This window comes from Acanthaster planci, linkage group LG06, assembly GCF_054643075.1.
Source record: "Acanthaster planci isolate LZ-2023a linkage group LG06, COTS_SCS, whole genome shotgun sequence".
NCBI classification, from domain to species: Eukaryota; Metazoa; Echinodermata; class Asteroidea; order Valvatida; family Acanthasteridae; genus Acanthaster; species Acanthaster planci.
Window position 1 is genome coordinate 21,966,713 of NC_141782.1, and position 19,800 is coordinate 21,986,512.

The 19,800-nt window shown below is 40.2% G+C and overlaps 1 protein-coding gene across 1 annotated transcript; it reads right to left on the bottom strand.

The window, feature by feature from the left end:
* Window positions 1-541: 541 nt before the first annotated feature.
* Window positions 542-18,072, bottom strand: stx16 (syntaxin 16). The gene is made up of 9 exons (XM_022236353.2): window positions 17,836-18,072; window positions 15,380-15,471; window positions 14,271-14,323; window positions 13,378-13,484; window positions 12,472-12,634; window positions 11,926-12,038; window positions 11,074-11,217; window positions 9,427-9,507; window positions 542-9,016 (listed from the first exon to the last, which is right to left on the bottom strand). The coding sequence occupies exons 1-9, from the start codon at window positions 17,914-17,916 to the stop codon at window positions 8,912-8,914; spliced, it is 939 nt and encodes a 312-aa protein (XP_022092045.1). The 5' UTR covers window positions 17,917-18,072; the 3' UTR covers window positions 542-8,911.
* Window positions 18,073-19,800: the final 1,728 nt, after the last annotated feature.

The following is a 19,800-nucleotide window of genomic DNA, read 5'->3' on the forward strand; positions in this document are numbered from 1 at the left end:
TAATTATTGTTCTAATGTAGCTTGAATCCATTTCGTCAAAGAGGCACTAAAGTTGTTAAAACTCAAACTGCCAATTGTATATTACAAAAATCAAACAACGATGTTTTCCAGAGAGAACAGAATGCAACATCCAATTGTGGATTGGGTTTTCAGTCCCTACCTGATTCCGTGGGTTTTACCCAGAATATTCCTTTGGGGTTTTCCTCCCGCCTCAAGTCAACTGTTTTCTAAGTAAATACTCGAAATTTTCTCTCTAAATTTCACTTTTTAGGACTTTTTAGCCCCGCCCCCGGAAAAAAAGGCATAAAAATCGAGTCGTGTATGACGGACTAAACATTTTGGAAAACATTACCAAGGAGTGACGTTTGTCTGAGTTTGTTCTTCACGTAGATAACAGTGATAAAAGTATTGTCCAATACGTTAATTACGGAAAATACGTTAATTTGCACAACATTCCCTGACATTTTTCTGAAACTATTAATTTCTGACTGAACGATCAACTGAGTACTGCAAGCATGTTCAGGGCTTGACACAGCTCAAGTGATGTGCAATGTCTGCAGAATTTATTAACATTTTACACGGAGTTCACAATATATTATTTATATGTTATATTTACACCTTATATTCAGTACATTTATTTGACAAATCGTTCGCGTTTACTTCCTGGACAACTGCATAATTTTGTACCAATAAAATGAAATATTCAACTAGAAACTGAATCTAAAAGGTTATTTAAAATCCTGGCATTCTTTAGGCCTTAAAAAGAATTGTTTTTATCATTGATACCACTTAACAATCTACAAGTTGGTATGAACACCTACAAAATTTCCCCTTTTGGGGAAGGGCTATAGTGGCAATTGATGGGGTTGACAACTCAATCACAGTGAATTGATACAATTGAATAATCACAACAAGTCCCTTGTCTGTTCCAAGTGGCAAATACCTACAGTACAACAGTTCCTTCATTTGGAAATGATTCTTTTAATTAAATTAGCACAAAATCATACTCCTTTTTCAGTTTTTCATTCCATTATTTCAACAACACGAAACAAGCAAGTTCATACTCTTCAGACGTGTTTTGCATGATACAACACGGCACAACTCTGCCATTGTTTTGTAAAGTTCACAAATCTCTGTGCTGTGTTTCCAAGATGCAATAGTCCACCATGTCTGGCAAAATTGTAAATTACACGAGTCCATGTACCTATCAAATGTTACATTTCTTACCCCAAAAAAAATCTACAGGCAGTTTTAAAATGGTTAACATTACCAAACAAAGGCCAATAAAGTTTGCTTTGAATATTTAGGTGGGTATGGTTGGTGGTCTTCGAGTTAACAACCTGTAGGATTGGAAACATGCAAAAGCAGCTGGACGTGATCAAACACTAGGCTAAGATATGGACAACCTCACTCATTAACAAAGACAAGTGAGTTTGTGTTTGCACATTAATACGGCAGAGAAGTGCAGGGATGACTAATATGACCCTCTTGCCAATCTCTCTCATGACATCAGTAGCTTCCTCAACTCCAGCTTCCATTCCATGAGTTTCTCTAGGCAATAATCTCCATTAGTGCAACACACAACGTATGCATGCTTGTTTCCACATTTTGGCAACAATGTTTTTGCATGGATGCTGGGTACACAGCACCATTGTTGGAGGAGGGGGGGCACTTGAAGGTTACGTAGAGCAGATATGATGGCCTCCTGAGTACTGACCCAGAATGTGCTGGAAATGAAAACGGTAGAGGATCTGCACCCCTTCCAATTCACGGTTGACTTTACCCTCATTTTACCTTAATAAAGATGTCAAAACAGTAAAATACAATATAAACTCAAAGTACCAGTTTACCAGCTTACCAATATGGATGCCCTGAACAGTGGCATAGCCATTGGGTAAGGGGAATATGGAATGGATTTTTTCCCCCAATTAATGACTGGCCATGTTTTTCATCCATAAAAAAATCCTCAACACCCCCTCCCAGAACATAGGTGGTAGTACTGTTTCTAAAATGCTGGTGCTTTCAATTCCTTCTGTTTAAAAAATAACTTAGCAAGATGTCGCTGGGGGACAAGTTGCCCTTTCCCCCTACCCCTCACAGGATACATATATGTAATTGGCCCTAAAGCTGTTAGCACTTCTCATTAGCATACAACTGGTTGATTGACATGCAGATCTTCCCCTGTATGTTCCTTTGTGGTCACTTGAATGCATCCTCTAATGATGGACCTCTGCTTCTTTATACACTGTATTTAAACTACAATGGGGAAATTCATCTCCAAAACAGCCGCAGTTATCAATGTCATCTTCTGGAGGAGACAAAAAGTGATCAAACTCACATGCAATAAAAAAAAAATTGAAAGTGTAAATGTTTCATTGTGTACACACAGCAATGCATGTTGATTTCCCCCAGAAGGCATGTGTCAACCACGAAGGAATTCATGCTTATTCCTAGATCAGAGCTGAACACAACAATTTATCACTTGGTTTAACTTCGACAATTTTGAAACACTTAGCATTAGGACTGTTTTACATACCGATAAATGTACAATACAACACAAATTATTTACTTTCCTGTACACTGTATTAAAAAAATCCTTGAAACATTCATTTAATTAAGTCGGTGAAGTCATTCTGATGTAAGGTTTTGCTCTTCCCTGACACTGCTTTCCTATGATCTGCATTTAATCAGTTCTGTCCAAGACCCTAGGATTCATTGGTACACGTACATGTAAGTCACTGACTGTTGTACAAACTGCCATAGGCATGAATGGGGATGCAATTACTGCAGTACCAGCTCAGCTCACTCATACTGGAAGAGTGCCATGCCACAACAGTGAGAATTTCAAATTCTTGTTGCCTGATTAACTTACACTGATAATGAACCAGCCAGCTAACCCCAGCAAGCTCGTGGGTTGGTTCAAATCCCACCTGAGCAGGATTTTACATTTTATACCGCACACCCTCAGAGAGAAGAGAGTGCGCATACAAATTACATGGATGTTGGATTATGGATAAAGGTGAAAACCAAATGTCAAAATTTACATCCTCCTAAAGCAACCTGCGTCATAAGGCACAGCACCGGGGATCCATGGTAGATTCCATCACGACCATCAAGAGTCTTCCAGTCTTAAACCAAGTCACAAGATATTCAAATGAATTGAAAGGGCTTGTACTGAACTTTTAAAGGGAATTAAAAAAGAAATGTGATGTACTTCACTACATCACTGATCACTTCGGTAATTTTTTGATTTGTTAGGCTTTTGTACACATACAAAAATGAATACTGATCCTTCTTTGGAAACTTTAGATTTCACGCTTAAATTTTAGGTTAAATTTCATATACAATGGATTTATGGACGTTTACAATATTCATTTTCACTTAAAACGAGGCTAGAGATAATGTATAGATTAATCCAATGAGATGTCATTATTGTCGTGCCGTTATACAGACTCAAGCATGCCACAGGTGTATTTTGGCAAAGTAACATCCCCATAATGGTCAAATGAGGAGACATACAAGGTATACTGTAAATAGAACAACCTGCACAACACCCTAGTAGTGGGTTCTAATCTTGGTCCGTGGTTCAGTCTCAACTAACATGTTAATCTCTTATACAAAGAAGAGAGTAATTGGTCTGTAGGGTGACATCCAAGTGGCTACAGTTTTACACTTCATCTATTTACATGACAAAATGAGATGTCTAAAATGCCTTGTTGAGTTCAAAGACACCACACACACTTCAAACCAAAGTTTGGAGACCATCTAAATGTTGCATATTGGTAGAGATGTGCTTTGAACATGTTGCCCAATTTAAAAACTAATTTAACCACATGCTGCCGGGTGCTTTTAAACATGCAGTGCACACGTACGGGTGAGTTTCAGAATTTTTAGTTTTCAAAATTCTTTAAAAATTCATTATTTCATTTAATAGATGTTTACACCCACACGAATGACTGTTTGGTGGCTACTCTCAGCTGACAGGTGAGCTTCATTGACTCTTGAATATTTCAACCAGGCCTGCCACCCTGTCAAGAGAGCCCAGAATTTTGAGGTGTTGTGTAATTTCCTTTGTCCCCAGTGAATGCGAGTGGCATCTTTTCAACCACAGCTGGATTAGCATGAAGCGGTGCTGAGTCGCTCATCAATGGGGCCCTGGAGCACTTTTGTCTGCGGTGCTAATCCGCAGGCACGCTATGCCCAAAACAGTGGTATACTGTTTAAAAATAGTGATGGATTACCTTCGAAAAATGCAAGGCAAAAAATGATGGCAATTCCCAGCAGCAGGTCTTTTGTTCTGAGTACAGTCTTTTATTACACGGACCAGCTCTTTTGTCCCATTTCGGGTACCCCGGTTCTGCGTATAAATCCACAATGCTCAAAACAGGGTTCCCTGGCAGCAAGAGGTTAACCGATTAAATCAAATCTCAGCATTTCTTTTGTTTCCCTAAGATTTCTTCTTCAAGTTAAGATGCAATGAAAAATTAGCTCAGCTAGCCAAAAATAGACCCCCAAAAGTCATCCAATTTTTCCCAATTATCACAACAACCACAACTGCAAACTGCAAGATATGTGTATAACTGCATACCTAGTGAACATTCTTTGGGGACTTATTGGTCTGAAAAATTCTTAATGAATGGTATTCTAGAACCAATAAATATCTGCCAATATTTTTCCACTAATTACATAACTTGCATGTTCACACATGCTACAGGTATCAAGTTATTTCAATCCACCGAGCCCCACAATATTAATTTAACCAACATGTATACAATATGAATATTTCTAACTTTAATCCTTTTGTCATCCTTTTCATCAGCATACAAAATGTATTATTTTCAACAAAAGCCCCCCCCCAACGCATATGCAAGAAAGGGTCAATGGTCAATCAACCTTTATCCAAGTTTACAAAAGTGAAGAGAAGTTGTAAACCTTCCAGTACACGTTTCAACTGTTCATGAAAAAGTTGAAAAAATGGATGATCATTAACATAACCAATTACCTTGCAGGTTAGAATGGACAAATTAATGGCACGATTACACAGTCACAGGCAGAAAGTTCCACCTACATGTATCCTAATGTTTGTAGTTCCAACGTAACTATTTCAACTAACAACTTTTCTTCAAATGAGAAAAGTGAGTCTGTAAGTTTCTAGGGAAGAATTCCTGTGAGGACCACCTGTTTGTCCGAACGGCGGTGCAGAAATTCTGCAGTTACCTCTGCCTCTTGGAGCTGGAGAAAGGCTTTTTATTGTTTGAAAAATTCCAGGAAAGTTTTCCCAGTCTGTTTTTATTCACTTGCTGCCGGGTGGATTTTTCTTGAGCAAGACAAGATGCCCTCTCATTTTCAAGATTTTCCATTTTCAAAGTTTTTCAAAAATTCATCATTTCATTTAATGGCTGTTTATACCAAAAATGAAGGACTCTTTGGGCACTACTCTAAAACTGACAGGTAAAATTCATTGACTCCTGAATATTTCAGCCAGGCCCGCAGCCTTGGAAAAAGAGCCTAGATTGTGCGGTGTTACCTCAGATTCTTTTGTTCCCCAAACCGGCACGGTGCACTGCTGACCTCTTTTCAATAGGGGCCAGATTAAGATGGAAAGCTTGCGGTAAACACCATGCAATATCTCTTTTTGAGTCTGTGTGGTTCTGATAAGAACCGGTGAGTCTCCTGACGACGGACAGAGCACACTGTCCGAAACGTTGAGCCTCTCCGGTTCTTATCAGAACCACACAGACTCAAAAAGAGATATTGCATGGTGTTTACCGCAAGCTTTCCATCTTAGTCGTCTGTCACCATGAATAGCTTGAAATCCCATCAGGGGCCAGATTAGCGTGCAGCCGTGTTGTGTGGCTCATCGATGTGGAAATGGAGAGCTTTTGTCCCCGGTGGTAATCCGCTCGCTCTAAATGCCTCAAACCGTGGTATTCTGTTTCAAAACAAGGCTGGATTTTCTCCACTATTGAGAGCGAAAAATGTCGGTAATGCCCAGCAGCTCAGTCTTTTGTGCTGAGCACGGTCTTTTGTTATAAGGCCCAACTCTTTTGTCCCAGTTCCAGGCTCCCCGGCTCTGCATATAAAGCCTATGTACTTGAAAACGGTCGCCCGGCAGGAAATGGTTAAAGCAATCAAGCATAGTATAGTACTAATTGCAGGAAGATTACACTGAGTGCATGAGCTCAAGAAGCATGACCTCTTGGTACACCAGGGCCAACGAACACCAGCAAGGTCAGTCATCAAGTGGTCAAGAACTCCACATCAAGACATCCGAGTTTAATAGCTGGATGTCATGGGATTGAGTTTGCGACTCTCATCGAAAAAAAAAAAGGTTTTGAGTTATTCTCACACACTACCAAACTGTAAAGAACACTGCTTTTAAATTAAAATTGCTGGAGGGAAAATTCTGCAAGTAAGTTAAGCTGTGTTGTAGCTGAGACCACTAAAGACCTTAACAAGACCAGCACAAAGCCAACACATGACCTCCAGTCCGAATTCAAGCCAACAAACTATTTAGATAAACTGTAACAAAAGCATTCTTTTGTCATTGTTCACCCTGTTATTTGTGTCTGGTCTTGTGATGGTCTTGTGTCTGGTCTTGTGATGGTCTTGACTACAACACTGAATTTTGGATGCAAATTCCTTCAACTATGACAATTTCACAGGTTCTCAATGACAAACCATTTCTTTGTTTTGTTTGCAACTGAAGCACTTAATCCTGGCAGACTCTTCCCGCCCACGAAGTAGACAACTTGGTAAGCTTGGGCACTAACGTCTAATGGACTGGCATTAAACCATATGCCATAAACTTGCATGAAATACCATGGCAACCAAAGGTAAGTGGGAGTCAGCCAAAACGTGGCCTCAGGCATGATTTACTTTTACTCTACAATATTTGGTTGGCAGTGGATAACGTAAATGTCACAGAACACATATTTTCTAGTCATACAACGTAGTTTAGTTTTAGTGTGAGAATACACAAACTTTTACTGTGAAGCATGAAATGAAGGAGTCTTCTCAATTTCAGAAACAATCCTAAATACATTCACGAATATTTCTTACTTTTTACTTATATTTCTGGTTTGACTAGAAAGAAAGTTAAACCCATGACCTCTCATAACCTTCTCAAGAAAAATGAAAGCTTTTTTTTTTAACTCAAACTCCTCGGAATGACAAATTTTCAGACAAATTTTTTATATTGTTAATATTATCTTTCGCTTCTACAGTGGAAGACAAAATCTCTGATCACCTGACATTCCTCCAGAATATAAGGTAATATGTAGAAGATGACTTGATCAATCACACAAAATTGAGTGAAGCAGACACATTGAGTGTACGGACTGGTTGATGAGCCTCAGATAACATCACATGGTAAGGGATTTTCCTTACATAAACCAATTCGGATCTGATTGTGAGGACTTTCAACAGTCCTCACAAAGTTGTGTGAGACAATCGTCCAATATATGAGAAATCCCCACATCTACAAAACAAGAATGTGTACCCTGGAAGGCCCCGTGCCCAAATCTATGCCGTAGGGATAGGATGCTACACAATCAATTTCAAGTTGTAAAAGTAGACAGTAAACTAAAACATACAGACTGCTTGAACTTTGCATCAACGAGATCAAAATATCACCAGCTGTATGAATATAGCTCAGTCCTCTAGCTAAGTACAGGAGTTTAATCTCAAATACATGTGTAACCAACACAGACAAATGTGCTCCATTAGGGATTAAACTTTTGTAGTAACAATAACGTACACGAGTCTAAAATGCTTTAGAAACAGGCTGATTTTTTTCTTTCACGATGGAACACTGATGGTGATGTTTCCTGACGAGGTGTGGTGGAAGTGAGCATGCAGAGCATTAATGGACATACCTTTGAGTCTCCGCCCATCCAATTAGTTAAGCACATCATGCAGCAAACAGGGATCCGAGCGATGCTGAGGAAATGTGGACAAGATCTCCAAGGTAACCAAGTTGTCTACACTTGCCATCATGAAGAAAATGTAAGAACACAGGAACAGTTTAACGAACCACGAAATCATCCTAGGGCACTTCTATGAAGTTAGGTGCACGCAGCAAATCCTAGGTGACTTCTAGAGGAACTATGAAACAAGCTTTCATCATCGTTGGGGAAGAGAATGTTTTACAGACTTTGTCAAAGTTTCAGGAGGCAGAGGAATGCATTATCAAATGTTTCCAACATCAAAAAGAAATGTCTATGGATCCAAATATGACGAGTGGTGAGTGGAAAGTTCATTTCATAAGTGCATGAACTGGATCCATGATCTCATCTCAATTTGTTCTCAGAAGAAGTAAAGATGCCATCCAGAACAAGTGAAGATGCCATCCAAAACACGTAAAGAGACCCTCAGTCTTGGAGGGCAGGAACTTTCAGGTTGTCAGGTGACATGCTCAGGTCCGTGACGAGAGATCATGGCAGGAACAATGGAAATCCCATCTAGAATGAAGTCCACAGCACAGCCAAGCTTTTTAGCTGAGGTTCATGTCACTACACGTAACTGCACATGACAATGTGGCCTCTTTTCCAGGCAAACAGTCAGAGCACTGCATTTTTATCTTGTAGAGGAGTCTACACAAAGCCGTCCCACAGCAGAGCAAACACAAACACCTCTTTTTTTTAACCTTGCAAGAATGCTTACTAAACCAGTTCGTTTGAGTCCAGTAGAGAACCCATCACTGCACTGTGCTCTTGAAGAGTTTGAGTTTTAGAACTGCCTGACATCTGAAGTTAAAAACTGTGTCCTTGGAAAGAAACTGCAGTATATACCAGACGAAAGTGATCACAGTGTCTCTCACATGCACTACAATATACTCCAAAGCTAATTTCTTAGCTGTTGACTTTGGCAAGAGAAATTCTTGTTGTCAAGCTGAGTGAGGCAGTCCGTATCACCTGAACTTGGTGGCGATGAGAATGATGATCATGATGATAACGATGACAGCCAAGATCATAATCACCAGCATCTTACGGTTCTTCTTCTGGTACTTCTCGGCCTATCATTGGGAAATCAGAGAGATTAGTTACTTGAGATTTAGGTCTGTTTTGAGAACGCTGGGAGAATGGGCCAGTCTGTTGAGGCATCAGATAGGCACAGAAGTACTTTCCTTGCCGTCCAGCTCTGTGACCCAGGTTCAAATCCTTAGTCCTTACCTTATAGATATTTTTAAAGTATCACTTTCAGGTTTTCACTCCTGACTCCACTAACAAAACCTGTCTTGTCATCTTCCCTCTGTGTCCTCTTTCCCAGCTTAATGGAATTCTTAGTTTTTTTATTGTCCAAAAGAATCCAATATACAATGCATAAAACATTCCATGCTCTCCATCTGTTGTGATAAGTGTATAAAGTAGGCTTGCTGTTTAGGTACTTTATGATTACAATCCTTGCAGTCATGTTGTATCTTACCTTCTGGAGTTGCTTCAATCCTTGCTCAACCTTGGTCGCAGTTTTTTCAATGTTGTAATCTATTCTATCTAATATTGTACCCTGGTCAAAAGGAGGACAAAAATTCAAAAGATGTATTGCACTAACAGCTCTTAGAAAAGCTACAAAGCACCATCTACTAATCTTGTAACAAGTGTGGGTTTCCTATTCTTGGCTTTGCTTACACCTTGGATGAAAGGCTTCATTTTTGTGCGTGAATTGAGTGCCCCAAGTTGTGATCTTTAAGCTCAACACAGATTCCTTTCTGTGACAAACACATCTATTTGTCTACCATGTACCAATTTGGGAAAAATTTTCCCTTGGTTCAAGTTGTAAATGTCTGAAGTTGATTATGGAACTTCAGATGAAGCTATGAGAGATAAAGCTAAGATCTGCAGAAGATTTCACCAAACTTTACGCAATGTCGTAACTTTTACGCCACGTTTTATTGTGTAAGTTTCACAATAAATTGAGAGCGATTTCATAAAATTTACACACTGCATAAGTCTGCAACTGACACAACAAATTATGATGTAACTTATGCAGTCATTTTAGGTGCCGTAAGCTGTGCCAAACAAAGTGAAAATGAAAGATTTGACTAGCTTATTGTGCTTGGTTAAGGCTCATTATTGCTGAACTTAACAAGGCTCATTCAAGAAATGTACAATTTTGTTGTAGAAGGTAATGAAAAACTTGATTGGCTGTGAGAGATCTGCAATTTTTTCTGTCCAGTTCTGGTGAAGAAAAGATGTTTTCAAAATGGCGGGTGGAGGTGATTCAATGACTGTTTGATGACTGTTGTTATATTGGAAAGGAACAGCCGTCATAAAAGCCAAAATGGCTTTGATGTCTTCGTCCAAGAAAGTTAATATTATTGAAATGTGGCACAGCTACGAAAAATGAAACGCAAGTATATTGCGCTGCTATGGTATAAATCTGTGGCACAAGACTTGCACATAGTTAGAAGTTATGCCATGTTTTGTGAAATCAGCTGCTGGAAAAGAGGCCAAACAGTGTGCCCCTGAACATGTGCCAGCATGAGTCGCCTGGCTCACATCAACACGGTGCATCATGTAAGTGTGTGACACAGAGCTGCCACATTCAGATTAAAACATTCATAGAAAGAAACAAGTTTGTAAATACGGTAATTTTTGGAACATAAGCCGCGACTTATGCATTGATTCTCACGCCGAAAAAAGTCTCTGCGGCTTATATGCTGCGCGGCTTGTACAGCAAACTTTAAAGGATGAAAATCAGTCACAAAAGCCGCGGCTGGGCCACGCGTACCACATGCCAGTGGCGCAGTCATGAGTTTTGCAGGTTGCCGTTTACAACTGAAAAGTAGAACTCCGGAGAATAAAAAAAATTCGAGTTGTCCGGATTTGGAATTATTAACGTGGTTGGATCATCAGCACTGTGGTGCGGCTTATACGCCGGTGCAGCTATTACGCCGACTTTAAATCTTAATTTGCCAATTTTCGCAGGCTTACACACCGGGCAGTTTATATTCCGAAAATTACGGTAATGCTACTGACTAGCCACGAAGTTACTGATGCAACATCCCTCCCCAAATGACATCAATTTGGGTAGAAAGGCAATGGTATAATCTCACACATGTACTTGACTTACCTGTTCAACTACCATAGAAGCTAGATCTCTGAAGATCTCATTTAAATCTACTATAGACTGTACAATATGATTGATTTCCTTCTCTCTCTGTTGAACAAATGCTGCATTCTCTTCAACCATCTGCATCTGTGTGTCAGTAAAACCCTGCACGGGAATAAAGCATGCATACTCATTGATTTAAACATCTTTAGTTTCAAGACTAGGGCTACATTGAAATGAAAACAAATTTTCAAAGTACACTGGGAATGACACTCAATTGCGACTTAACAATGACACCTTTCCTCATTAAGGCCTATTAGGCCATGTGCCAATTACATGGCTACGGCTTGAATCACACACAAGTCTATGACAGTTAGCTTTAGCTACTTCCTCATAGAGTCATATGTAGCTTCAAGCCACAACCAAGCAATTTAGACATGACCTATCTGTCAACTTCTGTGGGCTCTGTGCACATGTAACCCCTCGATGTTGACACAAAGAGAGGTTGGGCCGATACGTGACTGCCATTACTAACATGTACCCAACCTCCTCACTGAGACCTTGAAGATTAACACATGCAGATGTTGTGTAATCTGCATCATACTAGGAGGCACCATGCTCAGTGTATGCCATGTGCCAGGCGTATAAACGAATCCTAAAAATGGCAGAAAGTATTATGTTGGGTTTTGTACATATCAACTGTCACAGAACAGAAGCCCCGTACAATAGTCATTGCACTGCTCATTTTTACTGATATAAGCCACTGCAAATGACCAATGATAGTGTTACCATGGTCAACAGAATGCCACTCTCCAGTAATAAAGCGCCCTCACTTGTTTGGCCACAGAGTCCATTAAGCAGTACTTGACTTACCCTGTCATACAGCAAATCATCCTCCATGATATCCTCCTCTGTCATGATTGCACTACCAGGAGTAAGGTTGGTATCAAAGAAATGTTTGGATCTCTCCTCTCGACTCTTCATCCCTAAAGGAAATCAACAAAACAAGACGAGCGATGTAGAGCTCTCATACCATGACGTCATGAATTTGTTCAAAGTCAGTTAGAAATTTGCTGTGCCCTTTTTGTCGTTTGCATACACAAGAGGTTTGGAGAGGAGATTTTGCATGGATCTTATGGGTAGTTAGGTTGGTGTAACAGTACTCTCCTCTGTTCCACCTCTGTGACCTGAGGTTCAAACTCCATCTAGGTCAGCATCCGGGATGGGTTTTCAGTCCTTACTTAATTCCATGGGTTTTTCCATAACATTTCTTTGGTTTTTTGTTCCGCCACTAAACCTGAACATTGTCAATTGTCTCTTGCCTCCAGGTTTCTTCAGGCTTGCAAGCTACAGTGTTCGGGGCACTTTTGAGAAAGCCTTGGTTTCATCACCAGTGATAAATAATAAAGGATAACTTACGTTTTAGATAATTTGACTGTGACTTTCTGAAGTTGATGGAGAGTTCTTGCAACCTGCCGGCTAGAGATCCCATGATGTTTTTAGTGACTTTCTGTTCTTGTGACGACGCTGAGCGACTCTTGCCTCCGATGGCTTGTATCGCTCGTTGACATCTATGAAACATCTGAGGAAAAAACAAGGATCAATTCTTAGGGAGCATCTTTGCAGATGGGACACGTTTTCTTGATAGTGACCGGGCTCCCTGTCAGTGATCTACACTTGATTCACTGCCAAGAAATGCTTGTTAGCAGATTTAATCCAAAGCACTGAACCACCAGTCTGGTTGCAACTTCATAGATCTGCTTAATGGTTAGCAGAAAATCATGCTGAAGATTATGCAGTGTTTCAAGGCATGAACGAGCTGATAGTTGTACGCACATGGAGACTGGCATTGTTAGGTCACTGATTTAAGAAATTCTTACCTGAACAATTAAGCTTGCATAGGCTTACTCGTTGTGAAACAGATGGAGGCTCTGTTGTGAAATCACTACGAAATTATTGTTTTGAGATTAAGTTATTGTTTGTGGAGACTAAGTACGATTTGATCATTTTAGAACCATTATCATTTCTTTCACAATACTGTCACCATTAAGCCAATGTCATTCATGGACTATATGAATGACAATCCCCTTATGAGTGACAATGTCGGTCACCTGCCAGACCAACTCATACAGGCTCATACAGGATAAGAGCACATGCTTCTAGACTGGTTCCCCCCACCTCCCCAAGTTAAAGTCTGGCAAAAACTGGCAGGGCCTGGAACCAGCCTGCCCTGATTGCCCTGCCCCTGCTTCTGGTATCGCCTGCAAGCTTTGTCAGGTTTATGTGCTGAGATCATTTTTCTTCCCAACCTGACACCATTTTTACCTGTGTGATTTCTTGAGTAGCAATTTCAATAGCATGCTCCTCTTCCATGCTGTCATCCAATGTTGGTCTGGTCAGATGCTTATCATGTAAGGCTGCTAATTCCTTCACTGTAAAACAGGAAAAATGAAAACAAAAACATCCTTTGATTACTAGACTAGGCACACCTGTGTGTTCCAGCAAGGAGCTCTTTGAATGGAAATTTCTGGTGCACAGCATCTTAGCATTTTTTTATAAGATGCCATTTTTTGTCAGGCAGATGTACATTTTTCCTTGGGGTTTTGCATTTCTCTAACATATTTTGTAATTACTGACTAGTATGGGTCAGGTGAGTTGCAGGTACTGCATCAAACACTATCATACGATGTAACTGGACCATTCAGCTGATTCTAGCAAGCAAGGTGGTTACGTGAGAAGCATGCCCCACTTCTACCAATAATTTGCTTTCTTTCAACAGAAACCTGAGTCCAAGAGCATGTTTAGAAATGTTGACACCGGCACTGACATACCTACTGAATCTTCATGGTATGTGATGACGGTATGCTGGAATGGTATACATGTTACACTATTGAACATGGCCCTGTGTTTCAGAGTTGGACATTTTTTTCTTGATGCGCTCTTTACTTCCATGGTCTTAGCCTTGTAATTGATGACTGTACATTTTGCAGAGATGATTGGAAAGAAAGCTTGACATTTTTATATTTTCAATTTATTATGTTGAACAGTAATGATAGTATCAGAACTTTTAACTGATCTATTACTGCAGTAGCTTCCTCTTAATGTGGTTACGCCTGACTGACAGGTTTCTAAACATTCCTGGAAGCCTTAAACATGACTAGAGACGTACATCCAACCTATGAGCTCTGTGGCATGATCTCAATTCCTCTTGTACTTACTCTTCTGTTGTATTCTTGTTGTATCGTAGGATATCTCTTCCACTGCATCAACCCTAAAACAGAGACAAAGTTACCGTGAAAATTGGTGGTTCATCATTGTTGGTGTTGTTTATAGTAAGGTGTACATTAGCCTTGGTTGTTAAGTGCACTATCCAAAATAGCCTAGAGGTATATGGACATACAGAACTGTATAAAGAAGTTTGTTTTCAGACAAGTTGAATCTAATCACAGAATACTGGTATACCAAAGTGGTGACTTATGATCTTCCGGTGTGATCAACTCTTGGGCAATGTACACGTATGCATGCATTAAAAGATATTTTGGCATGAATGATGAACAAGTTTGTTAATCTCCGCGAATATCCCTTCAGGAGTGAAAATGTGAAATACTGCTATTAACGAAGAAACTTGCACATCAACTTTCATCCAAACCCCCTTCCATCAATGCCAACATGGACCCCATGTACCAATTGGGACCTATGCACGACCAACTTAAACCCAGCATTCCCTCCCCCCAAATGTTACATTACTCAGGATAGAACTGTGAAATACAAACATCCTTGCCGAATTCATAATGACCTTATGATGGGATTGAGTTGGCCATGGTTGGACCTGAGTGAGCGTGGATTCAACTTGGTCAGAGTTCAAAGTGGCATGGGTCCAAGTTGGCATGGGTCCAACTTGGCATGAATCCAAGTTGGTGTGGATCCAAGTTAATTTGGGTACCAATTCACTCAAAATGATTCTGCTATGTGTCATGTTTTTCAAAAGCATGTACACAGGCCAGTGAAGATCTAACATGTACTTCTACGCTGGTCCTTGACTTTTCTGTTCCAACTCTCGCATATACATATATGTACTCGTAATAGAGGGCCCAGGGAAATGCCATGTCCAAACCTTGTGTCTATGGCTAGCACTAGGTATCTGCCTGTTGGAAATGAGGCCCTGCACTGACAATAAACATAGCCCTAGCCCTGGAAGACTAACTTGGACATGAGAGGGCTCAGTCATTTTATAGCAAGGCTACACAGCACCCTTTGTTGTTCAGTCAGACTTCATTCCAAAACTGCACAAAAAATAACTCTCAGAAAGCCAGTTTTGGATAATTACCATTCTGGTGGGATGGAGATCTTGGTTGCACCTATGACGGCATCTGGATCATTAGAGACACCTGAGACTAAAGCCATCCGATCATCAGGAACCTATGAAGTTGATTTTAAAAACAGCAAGACTAATTACCTACGTGTATTACAGACAGCACTTACAACAATACACAAAGTACATTACAATGTAAGGTCCTGCAGTACAACACACACATGTCATTCTAAGTGCAATGTTTACGGTACGCACATATGGCAGTTTGTTAATTATTTATCAAAAATGCTACCTGAGTGAAGCGTTTGCTTGGCTTTGTTTAGCAGCTTCTGCAGGCTTTATTGATTAAAATAACATCATGAACAAGCAGAAAAATGCATAAATGGGAAATTCAGGGAGTAAGGTGGATAAGGGAATGGTGGCTCTAACATCAACCCACCTGTCCTGGCTGCCCTGAAGAAAGACACAAACAATTTCACACAAGAGCTTTTTTGCTTACAAAAAGTGCAAAACTATCACTTTCCTTGTTATAGTGTGCATAAATCTTCAACACTGGAGATTGAATATTTGTATTTCTTTCCAAAATATCATGTAGAATTGAAAACATGGCACCTTGGATAGTACTCAAACTGGTAATTCAGTTTCATGTATTTTGTTAATGGCTATCTATGTGTATTTTGCTGGCAATGACGTTGCCGTTGCTGTTTAAGAGACTTAAGTATTGTGGTTGTTTGATAGGATACAAGATATTATTAAGTGCAATCTTAAACCTTGTGCAAATTTATTGTACTCCATCCTGAAATGGATGTTATTCAAAGGCAAATCAACTCAGGATGGAGTAGGCCTATACAGTGGAACGCCGCTATAACGAACAAGATGGGGTCCACGCTAAATGTTCGGTACAGCGGTCGTTTGGTAGAGTGAATTTAACTGCCAAACGTTTCGTTGCCATGTTGAAAAATGCCCTCTCTTGTCCGAAGTGCACCCTCTTGTGATACCTTGGCTCGCTGTTTTCGTGATGTTTTGACGTTGCATTCAAGTTTAAGGTTTCAAGAAATTATTTTTGTTTTTTATTTAAACTCAAGTCAAAAAATTGACTACCGCTCAGAATCGATCTCTGATGCATGCTGTGGCAAATCTCGGTTGATTTGTGTATCAGTGGCGCCCTCTTTAGACTATGGTTAGTGCAATGCCACGGTGCGCATACGTGCGGTTTTCTTCCGCACCTGATCATGTGGAGTCGCAAAACCAGTGTCTATTCAATACCATTGACAACTAGTGGCTTTCCCTTCTAATCCTTGGGCAAATAATGGCCACTTGTCACTTTCCAACATAAAAAAACCCGACTGTTTTATCATGTTGACGTTTGGGAATTACAAAAGGCAAATGAATAGTGTTCGGTAGGTTCTGTGCACAAATTATTGGGAGCCAAGGACGATGTTCGGTACAGTTGAATGTTCGGTATAGCGGTGTTCGTTATAGCGGCGTTCCACTGTAATACATTTGCGCAAGGTTCAAGACTGCGCTTAACAGCATCACTGCTACAGAGGTCTTGTCACGCTCTCACCCATTTTTTCTCCTTAAAGTAGACTATACATCAGAGATACTTTGACAAACAAAAGCATGCTTGAAACTAGGGTGTCAAGAAGAAAAGTAAACAAAAATAAAAATGTGCTAGTTTGTAGTAAGGCCATGAGAATGAAAGTTTTAGATTTGTGTCCGGAACATTTTGGAAAAGCATGAGGGTTTTTTTCATCATTCATTATTTATTTTTAGCAAGATGGTATGCATAGTAGCCATGTGCGATGTATACCCAAAGCAGTGCGTATGCATGTATTAGAGAATTCAATTATTTGTGTATTAACCCTACCCCCCCCCCAGGGTTGCTGGCCCTAACCTTCCCCATTCACACAAAAATGCACAGAGGCTGTTGGACTTACTTCTTCTTAGGTATGCCAAACCCAATGCAAAAGCCAGCTGTTTTGGGCCTACCAGACCTATCCCCACAGAATTAAACACTTTACTACTGTTTAATTCTGTGTAGTTGGGGAAGGTTAGGGTTAAGTAGGTGTGCGTAAGTGTATGTGCATTTCATACCCTTGAACTTGCTTTATGATATTGGATTTGAAATGTTTATTTTGATAGCCTTTTGTAAACATAAGGAATTTTTTTGTTAACAATGAATCTTTCCGCCGGGGTGTTTTGGAGCATGCGGGCGGTGGACTAAAATCTAAAACTTTCATTCTCATGGCCTAAATGCAAGCAAGTCAGCAAGTCCACATGCTTGTCAAACACCACACAACAAGCCACACGTCCAAGATCATACAGAAAACAGTGCATGCGGCAGAAGCGAGTGTGGTGCTTGAGTAAAGCACGGGACTTACCGCGCCGTCCTCGGGGCAAGCGACCGAGCTGCTGCCGCTGTGTGACCCACGACCAGCCCGGCTTGACCCCGCTCCATGAATACTCACATTCTCGGAGAAGATGTGCCGACTTTGGCTGGCATTGTTCCGCATCAAAATGAAGATTTCTGTCAAACTCCTTGTCGCCATGTTGACGGGAGTTCTTATCCCTCAATCTGGACAGGGTGACCTGACGATCTACGATGGAGATACTGGTTTTTAGAGTAAAATTTCAAAGAACGCCTAGTATTAGGATGAGGTTTGCCGTCTGTGCAGATAGCAAAATGTACGATCGGTGAAATAGGCAGAAGTCTCTTCCACCAATCACGCTACATAATCATTACCGAAGTCGAGGAACCAACTTGCTCAAATCCAGCATCACATTTTCCAGCAATAAACTTCAACCCAGTCCTTCGTTATCTGGCAATGATTTCTAAAAGAGAGTCTTCAAAACTGTTGATTATTACCTGCAATAATTTGGTCACTTTTATTTAATGTCTATTTGTGTCAGCAGTAGAACGCCTGTGAGAAACCTATTCGACATTGTCAAACACCTGAAATAAAAGAAATTGCCTTTAAGAAAGATTCTGCTGCAGTGGCTTAAATCTGTGTTGGAAATGGGGTGGGGTTGGGAAAGGTGGCAGATGACTTATCTGGCTATGGAAATTTGAAAGGCGGGGGGACCTATATATACATAATATTCGGGGTAATGTTCGTGATAAAGATGTACATCTGTAATGTGTATCCAATTCATGCAGAATCGTACATCAGAATGGCATATTTATGGCTTTTTAAAAATGCTTTCCCTTTTTAGTGATATCGCAAACATTTTTGTCGTTGGGAAATCCTGAAAATTCGTAACAATCCTCTTTAATTTCTTTGCTCATCCCAAAAATATCGGTAGGGGATAATTAAATATCCCACCCCCTAAAGAAAAGTGTGGGGACCCCCCCCCCTCGATATTTATTCTCCTTGTTTTGTGACGTGAAATTAAAGCTTGAATAGCATAAATGAGTTCTTTTCTGACCTGGCCCACTTTCACGGAGTTGCTCAACAACTTTATTGAAGTTACTTTCTAGATTGATGGATATCGAATTGAATGGAGATTAAGAAGATGAAAGAAAGGATATCAAATGATACAATTCGAATTCACCTCGAAGGCTTTGAAATTCTCTCCTGTCATTATTGTCTGGGAACCCTTCCAGGTCTTACGAGGTGCAATCCCTCTCTACAATTTCCAATAAAAACAATTTTAAATTTTCCAGTTTGAAGGCTGTGTGCTCCTTTCTTGTTTGTCAGAAAATTGTCGTGGCAACCGGAGCCGGCACCGTCCGTAGGCGATTTCCTCTTCTTTGAATCGCTGCACAGAATATTGACGAGTTACAAGAACCAAATTAAGATCGTGATATTAAATGTCAATTCAAGCGTTAGATAATGTAATCACTCTGTTGTCAATTTATGCTCGTACTTTTTCTCACTGTCCTACTACACAACATGACTAATCCTTCGGCGTTGACGTCATTATTGTATAGGAGCCGTTAATGCTTCTTTCTGACTGCATGGTTCCATTTTGGTTTTGTTGGCGAAAGATACTGGAATAATTTCACCCAAGATTGCGCCAGCTGGATTAGTTTCTTGACTACATGAAACGTTGAAGGTCACGTGCGTGCAGTTAATGATGTACGCTACAGCTACAATAAAAGGTTTCAGCAAATCATCAGACCCAATTTTAATAATTGATTTCGCCACAGGCAACGGGAGACAATCAAGTGGCGTTTTTATTACGTTCACGCTGACTTGTTTCATTTCTCGTATGATTATCATGAGAGAGACACAAGTTACAATCAGTTTTACTGAAAACAACACTTGGAATCAAATGCTGATCACTGGAAATTTCAATGTTGTTTATTTTAAAAGTTACACTAATGGAAGCATCGATTACCCTTGTGTTCATACTCCTCGGTGTTGGAACAGACGCATTCTGTCCTGAGTGGATGTGGTCAAATGGTGTCGGCTATTGTCAGACAAATCAAG

Excerpts from the sequence above, each read along its gene's own strand:
- stx16 (XM_022236353.2), bottom strand. The coding sequence starts at position 17,916 with ATGGCGACAAGGAGTTTGACAGAAATCTTCATTTTGATGCGGAACAAT. Across the intron at positions 14,324-15,379 it reads ATCTCCATCCCACCAGAATG|GGTTGATGCAGTGGAAGAGA; the intron begins GTAATTATCCAA and ends TCTCTGTTTTAG. Across the intron at positions 12,635-13,377 it reads CTACTCAAGAAATCACACAG|ATGTTTCATAGATGTCAACG; the intron begins GTAAAAATGGTG and ends TTTTTTCCTCAG.